At 40.1% G+C, this 16,741-nt stretch overlaps 1 protein-coding gene across 2 annotated transcripts in view; it reads left to right on the top strand.

Moving 5' to 3' along the window:
* The window catches only part of LOC119722855 (glycerol-3-phosphate dehydrogenase, mitochondrial-like), a 37,148-nt gene that overhangs the window by 12,241 nt on the left and 8,166 nt on the right, over positions 1 to 16,741 (top strand). For both annotated transcript variants that reach the window (XM_038193237.1, XM_038193236.1), the window contains exons 2-11: positions 164 to 303; positions 2,205 to 2,376; positions 4,773 to 4,995; positions 8,070 to 8,233; positions 9,035 to 9,196; positions 9,809 to 9,953; positions 10,701 to 10,894; positions 11,722 to 11,856; positions 13,165 to 13,343; positions 14,083 to 14,214. In XM_038193237.1, coding sequence (XP_038049165.1) covers positions 190 to 303; positions 2,205 to 2,376; positions 4,773 to 4,995; positions 8,070 to 8,233; positions 9,035 to 9,196; positions 9,809 to 9,953; positions 10,701 to 10,894; positions 11,722 to 11,856; positions 13,165 to 13,343; positions 14,083 to 14,214 — 1,620 coding nt within the window. In that variant the 5' untranslated portion in view covers positions 164 to 189. The remainder of the gene's footprint in view (positions 1 to 163; positions 304 to 2,204; positions 2,377 to 4,772; positions 4,996 to 8,069; positions 8,234 to 9,034; positions 9,197 to 9,808; positions 9,954 to 10,700; positions 10,895 to 11,721; positions 11,857 to 13,164; positions 13,344 to 14,082; positions 14,215 to 16,741) is intronic.

Below are 16,741 nucleotides of genomic sequence, written 5' to 3' on the forward strand. Positions count from 1 at the left end.
CACGGGTGAATCCTCCATGAACACTTGGTAAATAACAAAAGTCCCAAACCAGTGGCTGTCATGTTATGGTGAATTGACCAGTGAGAATAGGGTTCTTGCTGTTGAATATTAATTTGAGTAAGAGAAAAAAGTTGCACTCTTCTTTTGTGTGTGTTTGCGACAGACAGGTGGGGTTAGTTTCGAAGCGACATGGCGTCGTCGAGCCGTCTACGCAAAGTGGCCATCGGCGGGGGCCTGTTGGCAGCTGGTGCCCTGCTAGCTGGTTACGTGGTCAACAAGAACTCGGCCAAGAAACTCTCCAAGGTAATCGGTCATGTACATTTAGAATGGGGATTTGACTGTGAAAAGAGACGTCAAAAGAGAGATCAAAAATGTTTTTAAAAATGAGGATTGATCATCCTCCTTTAATGAAGACTACAACGATCAGTATATGCATTTAACATTAGGCCAAGTAAAAATATAAACCTGTTTCTCGTCTCTCCCTGCTCCCTTTTTCCCACCCACCTCTTTTTTTATTACCTCCGCCAAGGAGATTATGTTTTCATCAGCGTTGGTTTGTTGGCTGGTTGGTTGGTGTGTTGGCTGGTTGGTTGGTTTGTCTGTGAACAGGATAACTCAAAAGCTATGGACAGATTTTCGTAAAAACAAATTTAGGTGTGGTCCTTGGTACAAGTACAAATCGATTAGAATTTGACAGTGATCCGGATCTGGGTCTGGATGCAGGATTTTTTGTAAGGATTCTTTACCATTTTGTATGTGCGAATATGTTGTGTACAACTGAGCAGCTTTTTATGCATGCACTGACCCTGTGACCCTGTTTGCCTTATCACCCACCTAATCCAACCACACAGGTCAATGGACTAGACCATTTTATGCGATGGGGGAGTGGAGAGGTAGACACAGGCATATACATGTACATGTAGACTACAAATGTTTGAGTTTAAAGATTTGTTTGATTGAATAACGAACACTGTCTTACACAATGTAAAGCGGCCAACATTGCTATTTTTTTTATAAATTCGTAAAATACGCCATCTAGGAAAAAAAAAGGGGGCACCTCCTTCATTTTTTCAAAAAGCCTGGATGGGAAAGTCTTCTTTTTTTTTACTTGGCCTTACATTAGTACCAGTGTGCACAATAAATATTTATTGTGTTATTTGATAATTGGATATTAGTGTTTTCTTTGTAAATGCATTGTATTTTTAAAAACCTTTCCACCTTTGAATGATGAATATCAGACCTGGCATTTTTTGTATTTTTTTTTCTTTTTAAATTTTTTTGGGTTGATCCTTATGATCCTTACCTCCAGTGTTAAAATGTGCATACTTCAGAAAAAAGGGTAACGTGGTACATGTAGTTGATGCAAAACAAGTGAATTTGTCAAAAGTTAGTTGCTAGTCAAAGAATATGTATATAAAATGCCCAGTGAATATTATCAAAACAGTTTGTGAATAGTATCAAAACAGTTTGTGAAATTCCCCTTGAAAACCATACGGTGGATTTCTTTAACATATGGCATAATTGTGGAATTTGAACTTAAAGCTACATGTATAATCCATCATTTGCAGCCATCCGAAAAGTAACTGGCGTAATTATTGTTGAAAACAAACTTGGTTGAAAGATAGTAAGGGAACTAAATTCCCTGTGAAATTATTCTTTCTGGGAAGCCGTCATTTTGAAGTAATCAACGAAAGAAGGCCTTTCCAAAGATGCGTCTTAAGACGCACCGTAGAAAAATTTAAATTAGTAGTTCGTTTTGTTATTCGGCGAAGCGCGCGCAAGCATTGGCACGACGCACACGCGCGCGTGGTTGCTATAATTCGTCGGATCAGTGCGCGACATCGCGTATAGCTGCAATTCAAAACAATTCAAAACAATATTCAGCAACTTTTGATTTGAAATTGAGATCCTAGAATGCTGTTTTTCTCGGAATAGACAGCTGAAGCCTAGCTGAAACTTCATCAGGTTAGTTGTTCAGTACCCTTCATTAGAATTTGAACACTATTGTTGCTTCAAACGAACAAAATGCACAACTTACAAATGATGGACTATATCTTTAACTTGTTGACCACTTTTAATATATAATGCCTTTTCTGCCATTAAAGAGGGTCTCCGTGATTGTTTTTCCTCTGGCATACATGTTCATCGACATACCTGTACATACATTATTTGAAAAGTTTTTATAATTTTAACCTTTATTACAGAATCGGCAAGCCCACGTCGTGGCAGCTGAACTCCGGAATGCCCACCTCAGCATGCCGCTGCCCACGAGAGAACAGCAGATCCAATCGCTACAGAGCACCCACGAGTTTGATGTGCTGGTGATTGGGGGCGGGGCTACAGGATGTGGGGTGGCCTTGGATTCTGTAAGTCGAGGTGGGTATAAACACTAAGCCATTAGGCCCCCCAAAAAAAGTCTCCGGTTTCTGGTATGCGCGCGCGTCGCCGTAGCCATGCGCGTCGGCAAAATGAAAAAGGTTTTTTTTCAATGAAAGATGATGTCTCAAAACCGCCAAACTCACTGGTTTGACTGGAATCCTGCTGCTGCACAATTTTAACGTGTTTTTAGATTGGGTTATGGTCGAGAATAAGCTTTATGTGGCCTCTCTGGACTCCAATATATTTGCACTAAGTTTAGTCGGGCACCATTTGCAGTCATCAGCTGACATTTGAAGCAAAAAAATCAGGTAAAAAAAAAAAAAAAGCCGCGTCGCCGCACCACTTTTTGGGCAAGCTCCATACCAGAAACCGGAGACTTTTTTTTTTTGGCCTTAGCATTTGGATTACATTGTACATGTATTTAGTCTCGATAAATCCATGAAACCATATAGAGTGTGGGCGGTTTTGGGCAGTACAGGGAGTAATAAGCGGGGCTGTTTAGGAAAGGCACATAGGATCATTTGCAATTACCTGCAAATGTACCTACCGATTTAATGAGAAAATCTATGTTTTAAAATGAAGATACAGTTCGACTGGTACCAAATACCCTGTGAAATGATTCGGCCTGAAATGGTAGATGTATTGTTCGAAGCAAAATCATTGAAGGTGGTGTAACCCTAACTCCCTAGGCCTTTTTGCTAGGATGTAGCCTCAATGCTGCAAAATCCTCCAATTGGCCTCATGGAAAAATAGCATATACATGTAGCCTCAATCCTGCAAATTCCTCCATTATTTCTTGAATGTGGTCCTTGGAGGGTGACCACTGCCTGAATCCTGCAAAATCCTGCAGCAGTGACTGTCAATATGTTGAGGCTTGGCCAGTGACATCCTGGAGCAGTATGGAGGATTTCAAGCATAATACCAGCCTATATTTATGCATGGCTGAGCAAAAACAACACAAGGTCCGGCCCAAGACCTTGACAAAGTGCATCCTACGAAATCGGTAACGCATTTTCCCCATGTTTGTCCACTTTGGCAAAGAGGATTTTAAAGGATTCAGGGTGGTTAGGGTTTAGAAATATTGCCAAGAAGCACAGTTTCTTACATATGTGCGTTAGCAATGGAATCCAGTTACGAGACCCAGAAATGGTGCATTTTGTTTCTTTGTTTTCTCAAAATGTATGCACCCTTTTTAAGATTTGAGCAATTTTTTTGCTTCAAACAAACAAAAAATGTACAAAGAGCAAATGTTCCCCTTTATGTTTAAATTTGGTAAGATTTCAGAAGTTGAGATCAAACAAGTGCATTGATGAAATGAATTGACACAGTCGATTTTGAGCTGTTAGATGCCGAATCTCAAATTCTTTCACTGACTTAGCAATTTTGTTACCTCAGAGTATAATTTCTACTTTCTCAAATTGTGTCGAAATATTAGGAGGGGTCATCAAAGTTTGGTCACGTGTGTGACATCAGACGGAAAAATGTTATCTGGCCCATACCGGAAATTCACGCTTTTCTCCAAAGTTCTAAGGACACACCCATACTTATTTCAGAGTAAGACTAATCTTTTGTGATTTACAGAATGCATAAACAATGTACACCCTCTGCTTTAGCTAAATGGGAATTGTTCTGTGGTCACGTGTGTGACATTATGATTGGTCATGTGTATGACATTTTGTAATTAAATTTATGCATGGAAAGACCAACTTAAAAATTCCTAAGAAATTTGCTTAGTGAACAATAATCATTTGTATTACATGACATAAAAAAAAAAAAATTTCCAAAAAAATAATTTAGGTTCAATTTCTGAAAAATCATCCAAGCTAATCATCCATGATTATTTAGCACAAATATTACTGAGACTGGAAAAAAACCAAATTGTGGAGCATATACATGTAATGGTCTGTACAAATTATTCATGACTTTATGACTTTTCTTGCAATTTGTTCGTTTCCAATAATAACATTACTCAAAAGTCGAAGAAGAATGTCGAAGTCTAACCTGTTTAAGTCTCAGCTCAGTGGATATTACACTTTTGGAGAAAACAGTTAAAAAAACATGCACAATCTTTTGATTTAACCAAAAGGTTAATTTCTTTAATAGAACTCCTTATTTTCCGTGATCAGTCAATTGACTGATCCTTGGAAATCACCTACATTTCTTGATTTCTTCTAAATGACAGCAAACCCGACGGAATAATTTCACGGGATGTTTAGTACCAGTACGATCTTTAATCAAAATGAGCTTTTTGATAATAATTTGCTAGGTTACTTTTGGGATAAATGCAAATGATCCTAAGTGCCTTTAAATCACATTTCATCCCAATTCTTTCGGTTTTTTCATTGTGTAGACATAAAAACGAAGTCAAATTCACCTTCTATTTTTTGCTGCAGGGCTGAAGACTGCGCTCGTAGAGATGTACGATTTCTCGGCGGGCACCAGCAGTCGCAGCACTAAGCTGATCCACGGCGGGGTTCGGTACCTGGAGAAAGCCATCAAGGGCTTAGACCTGGAGCAGTATCGTCTCGTCAAGGAAGCCTTACACGAGAGAGCAAACCTCTTAGAGATTGCCCCACATCTCTCCTCCGCGCTGCCTATCATGCTCCCCGTCTACAAGTGAGTCTTAAGCCGTGTTCTACTTACTTGGCCGGCATTAACCCTCATAGTCTTCTGCACTTCACCATGTTCACAACCCTTCAAATTTTCCAGAAGTGGGCCCCCACACTTCATTTCAAATTCCTTTTGGGTTCATCTTCTGTGAAGTATGGATAACCCTGCACAATTCTTTTGTGTGGTTAAGCTCCGGGCAAGCAGGTAGATTCAGTCACTCTTCACTGCTCTCCACAGTGCTGTTTTTTATTCAGTGACTCTCTGTGTGACACAGTTACTTTAACACTTCATGTCCCTTCATAAATGTACATACTGAAATTTGTATCCTTGTGGTGCCATTTCTTTGTTCTTGTCATGCTTGTGTACTAAAGTTTTCGAGTTTGAAAGTACAGTTTCAAAATGCTCTCATTTTAACCAGAATTAATTTCCTTGGCTGAAATTCGGACTTAACATCCCTTTTCTAAAACTCTACCATTTGCAATGGATCAACATACCTAGGAAATTCCTAGTTTTTGATTAAAATCCATATATCTATTTCGTGAAAACCTTGTGGAGACGTATTCATCTGTAGAAATTGCCCTGTGGAGACGTATACAATCTTTTGTTCCCTACTGTGTGCATGTCTCCAGAGGGCACGGTGTATCAGATCTGACCTGCATGGTTGTTTAGGGTTTTTACATATTGCTCCGAATATTGACTTCCCACGAGGAGGGTTAAAGTCATGTAGAAATGTTGATAATTACCCAGAAACATGCTGATTTGATGATATCAACCTAACTCAAAGTGAAGATAGGACTGGTACAAATTCCCCTTTGAACTTATTCTGCCTGAAATGGTATCGTTTGGAAGGGAACAATCATTGAAGGTGGTTTAAAAAAGTGTGCCTGTGGACACACTTTTTTATAATTTGACCAATACTGCCAAGATTACCCATCCACTAGGACCTTGACGTCACACTAACCGACTGAAATGGAACCACGTCCTCAGAGCAGATTTAGGGATTGCAAACAAGAGGGCGCAATTCAAAATCTTAAACAGCAAAAATTGAATCAAAAGCTAAAATTTAATCAAAAGCACTAGAAACAGAAGCTTACGAGACCAAAAGTGTGCCTGTGTTTTCTCTGTTTTCTCAAAAATGTATCTACTGAGCTTAATCAGGTTAGCTGTTGTGCACCCTACAGGGTGAGTCAAAAACAGCGGAACCCAAACCCCCATAATGTATTTCATCTTTAAAAACATGTGTAGCACCAAAAATAATAATGACTGGAAAGCCAATTTCAGAAACTCATTTTAGATGAAGAAATTACTGAAATTGATCAATCCGGTCAAAGAATATCGCCATTTAAACGCAATGACCCTAAAACCTGTCTCGTCCAAAAAAACAATTTATTGTGTGTTCTGACTGTTTGGAACAACAAAGAAAATGACACAGAATGCTTGTTTCAACAACTGTCAACAACTGTAGTACGCAATATTTATTAACAACCCTGCTTAGGCCAAAAAAAAAAAGTCTCCGGTTTCTGGTATGGAGCTTGCCCAAAAAGTGGTGCGGCGACGCGGCTTTTTTTTTTTTTACCTGATTTTTTTTGCTTCATATGTGTGCTGATGACTGCAAATGGTGCCCGACTAAACTTAGTGCAAATATATGGGAGTCCAGAGAGGCCAAATAAAGCTTATTCTCGACCATAACCCAATCTAAAAACACGTTAAAATTGTGCAGCAGCAGGATTCCAGTCAAACCAGTGAGTTTGGCGGTTTTGAGACATCATCTTTCATTGAAAAAAAAAACTTTTTCATTTTGCCGACGCGCATGGCTACGGCGACGCGCACGCATACCAGAAACCGGAGACTTTTTTTTTTTGGTCTTAGGCAAACAACATGATTTATAAAATCCACTTTTTTTCTTGAAAGACGGGCCTTCAAAAGGACTCTGTTGAATATTTTTAACTGTTAAACTGAGGTTTTATTGCTGGTGATGTTTGAAGATAATTGTGAAGACGATTCTTGAAATCGCATTTTTGGACGAAAGAGGTTTTAGGGTCACTGTCTTTAAATGGTAATATATTTCAACGGATTGAGCAATTTAAGTAATTTTTTTAAGAAATTGGCTTTCCAGTCGTTATTATTTTTGGTGCTACATATTTTTTAAAATATGAAATATATTTTTTGAGGGTTTAGGTTCCGCTTTTTTTTAACTCACCCTGTGCTTCAGATTTTGAGCAATTTTATTACATCAAGTAAAAAAACCATGCCGATGATGCTTCGTAACTTTAATACATGTGTCTTCGTAAAAGTGCCTTCATCAGCTTCCATAGGGGCATAAGTTATTGCCGGTCATAGCCTAGTCAGTTGGACGCAGCCTTACAAAGTGCCTGTGGCAGTTGGGTTGCATAAAACTTGCGTCCGAATTCCCAGTGCGGTTGCGTTACAAAACTCGCAGTCAAGTCCCTTTGCTTGAATCCCGGTGGTAATTTTTTTTCCTCTATTTTGAAAGTGTGACAGTTGTTAACCTATAGCAGTTAGAGTGGATACAACGTGTGTGAACATAATTTTAAAAGTTTTATGATTTTCCAATTTAAATTTTGCTCTGTAATTGTGAGAGGGTAAATTTAGATGCAAACTGCTTGAGAAATTGTTTAAAAAGAAGTAAACTCTGAAAATATTTGTGATGCGATCAAGCTAAATGAGTCGTTTGTTGACCCTGGTAAAAAAATTTTTAACAGATTTGAGAAGAGCACAATCTCAGCATTACTGCTGTGAAAACCGCTTGCTGATACCATCTTTAGTTTAAAATTACGGAAGTCGGAACACCAAGAGATGTGATGAAGTGATGTGATGAAGTGGCCCTATTTTAGCCTGTATCTCAAAAAAAAGAGTTCCCGACAAACGACTCATTAAGCGTGTTCGTATCACATTTTTGTGTTTTAATTAACTGATTTGTAAAATTGTTTGCATTACAATGTAGGTCAATGCCTTTCAACCGAGTCTGGGAATGACTTGAGGGCATCGCATTTCCCCCCTGCGTATACTAGGCAGGAATTATGCTCCTGAGATTTTGTCTGATTTTTTTTTACTCACAGATGGTGGCAGTTGCCTTATTTCTGGGCGGGAATCAAGATGTACGACCTTGTCGCTGGGAGACAACGCCTCAAGCCCAGCTACCTCTTATCCAAGTCCAGAACCCTGGAACTATTCCCCATGCTCAAGAAGGAAAAACTTGTGGGCGGAATCGTCTATTACGACGGTAATTTCACAAAGTTCTATTTGTTTTCTTCGTTTTTTTCTTTTTCTTGTGTAACTCTTTTCCATGATATAAATTGGGAAGAGCGCATTGTGAGAAAATTGGATTTTAAGTTGCTTATATTCGATCACAGTTTTCTTGCTAGAACTTTTGAAAAAAATGTGTGTGTTTTTCTTCATTTTTGTGTTTATAACAATGCATTTTCTTTGAACAGTTGGTAAATTTGTGTGGGAAGGCTATATTTGCATTGTCTTCTGGTGATTTAATTATATTTGCATTTCTTTTTGTATTTTGGGGAAAATAAGATGTTTCTACGTGCATGTGTTCATTTTTTTTATTTGTCATTATGTGGGAAAAATCCAAAATATTTTGTTAAACTTTCAGCTGCTCCAAATTATACACTTGCGTTTGTAGAATAAGTAGAATTCTTCAATTAAATTCTGCTTTCAAGGAATCATTGGCTATCTGGAATGCTCTGATACTGTTTGTTTATACAACCCTCTCTTTTCTTATTTTGAGAAAAACATACGGGTAAACCCAATATGAGCAATTCACATTTGCTATTATGTAAATAAGCTGCATCTAAATTACTTTGCTGCGGCTGACATTAAATCACATGGCTATGAGAAGTGGCTTCTGCTTTCATTGACACATGTATAATAGTAAGCCTTAGCCCTGGCGGATTTTGAAGGATTTTGTGAAAATAAGAATTGTGTTGGATGTGGTTGTAATTAGCTGAGTGATGATACGATAATCGATACACATATATCAATATGAATGCCTTTACTGTTGATATACCAAAAGGTCAGCACAACGACGCAAGAATGAACATTGCAATAGCATTAACCGCGGCACGGATGGGGGCAACAGTAGCCAATCACACGGAAGTATTAAGCCTAATCAAAAGCACGGATAGTAGCGGGAAGGAGGTTGTCAAGGGAGCGCTCGTCCGAGACAAAATAACAGGTGAGTATCAGCCTCGCTGTTATCAATCAGTATAATTCATAATACCGCCCTCTATGGTAAAAAAGAGCCAGTTTCACAGAGCTGCCATGCACAAAATTCTGGTAAGCAAAGAAGAGATTTGCTTAGCAGAAATAGGTAACCAGCCAAAATGCCATGTCATCTGTACTGCTGTTAACTGGTACTCTGCCCAAAAAAATCACCAAGCAGTGTTTCCTGCTTAGGATTTCCATGAAATTGGTTAATTGCTAAGAACACTGGCACCCTTGCAAAAGGTAAACCGGCTCACTGAAAACCAGTAGGAAGTGCTGTGCCACTAATCCAAACAAAATGGGTTACCAGCCAGAATATCATTGGATTTGTATTGCTTGTCACTGGTTCCCTGCCGATTTTTCGCTAAGCACATAAATTTGGTAAGCAATATACACCAATTCGATTTTCAAATGATGGTGACGGTTCGGGTAGCAATCACTGGGAAACTTCCATGCCCGAACGCCCATCACATATGTACATTCTGTATAGCTCTGATGAACACGTCACTAAAGGGTAGTTCATTGTGTGAACAATTCCAAAGCCAGCTTTGGGCAACTCTGTTCTGGATCTTGTTTGTTGTAGGTAAGGAGTACAGTGTCCTCGCCAAGTCGGTCATCAACGCAACGGGGCCGTTCACGGATTCCATCAGGAAGATGGCCGAACCGGAAGCCACATCGATCTGTGAACCTAGCTCAGGGATACACATTGTACTGCCTGGCTACTACAGGTAACCAGACGGCTGTTTCCGAAACCTAGGCCTTGTTTCCAGGTTCAGCTCTAGCACTGGCTCCAGAATCATTTACTACTCTAATGCCTACAGAGATGAAACTTTTCTGATATAAATCTGAAATCTGACTTTTAAAAACATTTTTCTAACGATCTTTTCCCCAGCAAAGTCTGATTTTTAAATTAAATTTCAATGAATTTGATGAAAACGGCACCACGACATCTGTATTGCAAGTGCAGTGACAGTTGTCAGTGCACAGATTATTAAATAATAATAATAATAGCGGAGTCTTATATAGCGCACACGTATCTACCAGCAATTAGGTACTCAAGGCACTGGTAATTATGTAGTCTAGTTGTAAAGACAGGTAAATGAAGTTTATGAGAAATATGAGATCCATTATATAGCACCTTATATTAGGGTTTACAAGGTGCTGTGGCGCATATTGCACCCACTGCCAGAAACACCGGGGCTAACCCCTTCTCTTAGCGATATGTGTTACTGGGTTCTTTAACGTGCATTACACAACACACGGGACCTACGGCTTTACGTCCCATTCGAAGGACGAAGCAATAATGGTAGTGTGCCTGGCTCAAGAGCATAAGCACCATGTTCCCCGTTAGGATTCGAACCCATGTACCACGGCACACGAATCGAACACCATGACCACAGCACCCCTACATTTGGTAATCCCGGAAAGTTTACACTAATTTACAAAAAGATTACCCTTTTCTCTCGATTTCTCAGTCCTGAAGCCATGGGTCTGCTAGACCCCTCCACCAGCGACGGTCGCGTCATCTTCTTCCTACCCTGGCAGAATTTCACCCTCGCCGGTACGACAGACAACCCCTGCGCCGTGACTCACAACCCTGGACCCACCGAGGATGAGATCCAGTTCATCCTGAATGAAATCAAGGATTATCTCAGCCTAGATGTTGCAGGTACATAAAACCATAAAAAAACATTACCAAGGAAGGGGTAGGATCCCCCTTATTTTTTTTCTGATATCGCCACACATTTTTTGTTGCATCCAGCCTAGATATTTTGAGTCTGCAGAATTGTTGAAGTTTTGTTTCCAATTTCATATTTCAAATTTTCCAATTTCATAAAAAATGAGATGTAGCATTTGCGGAAAACATGTCAAAATTTTGACTGAAAAATGCAGGGGTGAGATTTGACAGGATTTTTTCCCCGATTTGGGAATGTTTGCTGATTTCAGGATTTTTTTGTCAGGGTTTTTGCTGATTTCAAATTTTTTCAAAGAATCCCTGGCATTCCTGAGGTTTTACCGTAAAGGTTTTTTTACAAAAGAAATGTGTGTTTTAAAGGGGTGCCGTTAGGCAAATACAAACATTTCGCAGAACCGACGTTGCTCTGGGGCCGTCAGCGACCCTCAAATTCTCCACCAATAATTTGGTGGAATTTTCATTTCCCCCCAATCTTAGCCCTGAAAATCTTTTGTTTTCCATTGACCATGGATAGAAAAATATAGTCACTCAAGAACAGAAGTGTAAAATATTACTGATCATAATAATTTCAAAGCAGTTTGTGCTTGATTCAGCTAAAAATTGAACTGAGGTATGAAAATATCTATATATACCATGTCTCATAGACATTTGTCATTGCATTTCTGAGATCAAAAGGGTTCCCTGCAAACAAAGTGATGTAAAAACTTACAATTACTTCCGTCACATTTTGTCTTTTCATGGTGTTTGGTGTGATCAACTGTCTGTAAATCTGTCTTCTATTTATTGATCTATCTTCACAGTAAGGCGAGGTGACGTTCTAGCCGCGTGGAGCGGCATCAGGCCATTGGTGAGAGACCCAAAAGCCAAGAACACTGAATCCATCGCCAGAAACCATGTTATAGACATCAGCAGCAATAAAGTGGTCACCATTGCAGGTAGGCAAATTCCACAGAGGTGGTTGCACCAAGACTGTTCTTTGCTTCTTTTCTTCCAGAATCCCCCTTTCCTCCTTTTTTTTTCTTCTGAGAACATCACTTCCCACAACTCTGTTTGTGGCAAGCCTTTGTGAACGTGTACAATAAAATCCTGCAGAAGTTTTGACACCATTCCCACACACAAAAAATCGGAATAAAAACTGCATTTTGCAGTTTTAATTTCTCTATGAAATTGACTGTACAGGAAAACATGCCCAGTCGTAATTACAAATTGCTTTCTCTGAGCTTAAACTTTGCAGTTCCTTCAGCAGGAAAGTCTCTACTAATACTTGTCTTCCATTTTTTTGCCTTGGATGTGGGTCTTTCTATAAATTCACGGTCCAAAGTGTGACAATTTCCTGTCCCTGTCACCTTGGTACTTTGTAATTTGGAATTCAAGTACAAATAAGAATGACCTGAAATGGTTTTTAATTTGTTGGGTAGGTAGTTTGCTGTACATAATCACTCTTGGAAGATGACTGCATTAAGGAGTGCATCAGACATGTCAGAATTATAAAATCATAGATGTCAGATGTCACGGGAAACAAAGTGGACTCCAAATTTATTGGATGACCCATATCTGAGATTGCATTGCATACTTCCCGCCCCACTTTTCTCTAAGAAGCTCTTCAAACCCTGGCTATTTTACATTTAACCAGTTCGCGCCGGGATTATTTTGACATTGACCGGACCCAGGCACGAAATTGTTTTCATGAACCTCGATGACAGACCGGTTCAGGCCGTCATCTGCGGGTAGCACACCCTGATATTTCCGGCCTCGCTCGCTGCGAGCGGTTCGCAGACAGATATTTTCTGCCTCCCTCGTTGGATGTTTATCCATCATCCATTCCAAATGCCTCAAAAGCTTTGCACGTCATCTGACGTGAACTGGTTAAGCGTCAGTAAACTCCATAAACTTTTCAACCTTTATGCCTAAGAATGAAAGCGATCGAATGCATAGTTCATGTTAATGCCATGAGGTGTGGACAGGTGTGGAGAGTGCTGCTGTAATTGTTATGACCAAATTGTTTATTCAATTTTTTTTGCTGGAGTTGCAGTGAATTTAATTTGATCACAAGTCAATCCCAATCCATCCAGTCTCAAGTCAAATGAAAAGTTTTTCAAATGAACTTCGACCAAGCGTTCCCTTGTCATTCTTCGTTATCTGATTTGTTGAGAGCTGAGCTGCAGTGGACAAGTTTAATTTGAGATGTAATGGAATTGTAATTGTTTTGATGACAAAGTCAATCGTTGACTGGCCCTTCACAGGTGGCAAGTGGACCACGTATCGCAGCATGGCCAAAGACGCAGTGGACGCGGCGGTCAAGACCTGCAGCCTAAAGCCAAGGAACGACTCGCTGACCGACGGATTGGTCCTAGAAGGTGGTCACGGATGGACGCCCAACATGTTCATAAGACTCATTCAGGATTTTGGCTTGGATGACGAGGTATATTTTGTAGTTTAGTATGTAAAATTGTTTCTTTTGAAGGTTATCAGAAGTTCTTTCTTGTTGATTTAGGTTAAGAAATAAAGAATTTTTCCAGTGATATGTTTATTTTTTAAATCCTATTGTGACATAAAAACATTCCTAATATTTTGTCTGGAAGGTCATTCCCTCATTCGTGTGTAATTTGGAATCAAATCTGATGTTCCATCTTTAAGCATTGGTCAGGTATTTGGATTCAGGTCTTTGAATTCTGTGATTTGTGATTTGAGTTGTGACGGACTTGTGATTTACTCGATAGCTCTTCGAGACGTTTGAAACCTAACAAAGAAATGATAATCAGTGGTTCCATTTTTGCCACTCGATTTGTTTCATGACCAGGGCACAATTTCATAGCACTGCTAAGAACAACATTTTCTGCTAACAGAGCCTCCGTCTATTTCATGGAGACCGTAAGCAGCAAGTTCACAAAAGGCACGCTTACCTCAGAAGGAAAAAGTTGCTTATATCAGTGGCGTAACAATAAAAATCTCAATGCGCTGCGCAACTGTTTGCACATCCACGCCATGAAAAAGTTTTTAAGGTTAGCAAAATTTTCTGGTATAAGTAGCCCAATTTTTCTGCCTAAGCAGGGCTATGAAAATGGGGCCTGACTTAATCAGTGGCTATTTGAAACCCCTGACTCTAACGTGCCTGGTATTTTATAATATTATTTATTTTTCTGATTCAAAAATGTTTCCAGGTTGCCAGGCATTTGAGTGAGACCTACGGGGACAAGGCAGTAGAGGTGGCCAGAATGGCCAACCTTACTGGCAAGAGGTGGCCAGTGGTGGGCAAGAAGCTAGCCCAGCACTTCCCATATCTGGAAGCCGAGGTATGAAACGGGGGATCAGTTCATGAATCTGTGTGAGCTCCGTGCATGAACACAATAGGGCACTTTATTACTACCCGAGAGCCCCATGGACGGGCACAATGCGCGTACAGGTTTGGGTGCATATAGCGTACACCTCGCCTTATTTATTTTGAATGTGTACATAAGCCATAGCGTCTTTGCTTGAGCATCAGGCGTCATCGACAATGCGTTCAAATGTCTCTCCCAGTGGTCTCGGCAACTCTCCCTTTCTTTACTGTCGAGACGTATTTGTGCACAGAGCCTATGAACTCCGTGTGCCAACGAAAGAGGGCGCCCTTTTACCTAGCAACGACGTCCCATGGGCGGGACATTTAGCTGGTTGATGCGCACCGTTCCTTGTGTGTCACGCACGTACACCAGGGGATTAAATGTACACGCAGTGGTACAGCCGCATGTCGCGGCAAAATTGCAGTCAGGCAAGATGGCGTCGGTCAGTCACCCCCAACTGTACTTTCTTTGCCGGTGAGGGGGTACTTGTGAACGGAGCGGATACCGGAACCAGAAAATGTTTTGTTCACATTTTGTGCTTACAGTTAGCAGTGAAATTGCAACCGTGATAATTCCACGTGTGAATTCCATGGAATTTGGTCCAGACATAAATTGAATAAAAATAACAATATTTTCAAATGAATTCGTACAAAAACTATGCAAAATCATACGGGAAAGAAAAATGGTGTTCAGTTGCCCTTGCGTAAACAGCGACTGGTCATTTCTCATTATTAAACAATGCGTAAGGATTTTTATTGTAATATTTTCTATCAAGTGTTGTGAGAAGTTGGCAATAACTGGAACAATCACTGCAAGTTGAATCAAAGTTTGAAGTAGATGAAAAGTATGCGCAAGTAAGAACAACACACGCAGAATGCAAGAAATTAAGGGGGTAAACTTCTGGAAAGCTGGAAAATTGAGTAAATAAGTTGGCAAAACCCGGACAAAAGAGCAGGTTTAATCAAAATTTGAAGTAGATGGAAGTTATGCGCGAGTGAGAACAACACATGCAGAATGTTAGAAATTAAGGGGGGAAGATTCTAGAACACGAGAAAATTTGAGAACCATTTCAAAGCTACACTTTTGTGTAAAGATGGCATAAACATCTTTACAGATGAACAAAAAACAACCAGAGGTTCTTGTAACTAGGACAGTAAAAACAACACTGGAAAAAAAGAAAAACAACTTCACTCCAAATAAAACAATGTCAGCCTCTGGAAATCGCTTCAAATGAACATCAAAAACCAGTATCCAAGCCCAGATCTCATTTCCTTATTTCACAGAGGACCGTGCAACAGCCTCCAAAATTCGTAAACATGTTTTGGTGCTTTTGACACCGTCTGACGCAATTTGAGATCACGTTTGTTGGTTGTTTTGATCCTTGGATTGACACAAACAACACCGACCTTTTCGATCCAGTAAATGTCATCATGTTTGTTTGAAATTTCTTCATGAACCCCCCGCCACACCACCCCCCCTAACCCCACCCCCTTAACCCCCTTCCAGACATCCACCAAAACATTCAGCCATTCATAAAAGTCATGAGCCATGTGGAATCTTGAAATCATTCTTGGAATTGTCTCTTTACTGATCTTCAACAAATCAACCAATGGCAAGCTTCCAAAACCAGGCAGCTCATCTAGGCTTCCGAACCCATACTCGTGAACCCTATTCTCATGATTTACTTGCTGTTAAAGGTCTTGGATAGATTCCAAAGTGTGGTTGTTCACAGATGTAACCCAGTCAGACCTCTTTGCTCCAAGAGTGAATCCTTATTGCCTTCTCCAACATTTGCAAAGAAAACCTATGATTCTCGTTTCGTCCAAGTAGCTGATGAAGATTAAGCTGGCAGACACAACACAATACAAAACTCAAAACCTTGCTTAAAATTCAATTATTTGGTAGCCTGGTAGCAGAGTTTGTTAGTTTGTTTCAGTGTTTTTCATGGTTAACTTTCTTTTTTCCTCGGACCCAACACTGATACGTGCGTCAGTCCTAACCCTGTCAGACGCAACAGGGGAGTCAGGTTGGCGTAGCGGTTATTTCCTCGCCTTCCACCGCTGTGACCCGGGTTCGAATCCCGCCTAGGCCAATATGTGGATTGGGTTTTCAGTCCCTGCCTGATTCCGTGGGTTTTCCTCAGAATATTCCTCTGGGCTTTTCCTCCCACCTCTAAAACTGAATTTCTTCTCATTGTCTTCTCTCTACAGGTTTCTTGAGGCTTTCGAGCTACAGTGCTTAGAGTACTTTTGAGGAATCCTTGGTTTCATTACCAGAAAGAAATAACATAAAAAAATAAAATAACACAGTGCAACCGGTGTAAAAGTCTGTGGGACCTTCTTGCATTGGGCCCTTAACACCAGTGCATAAACGGCCAGTTATGAGACAATGAGAGCTAGTCCCATTGAACAATGCCACAGCTGTATTCTGCTGCAGTTGGTGACCACAGACTCTGAGGCAGTTTTCTTGAGATTTGTGACCTAATGGATCTTACACCAGC

This window comes from Patiria miniata, unplaced genomic scaffold (assembly GCF_015706575.1).
Source record: "Patiria miniata isolate m_02_andy unplaced genomic scaffold, ASM1570657v1 HiC_scaffold_16, whole genome shotgun sequence".
NCBI lineage: Eukaryota > Metazoa > Echinodermata > Asteroidea > Valvatida > Asterinidae > Patiria > Patiria miniata.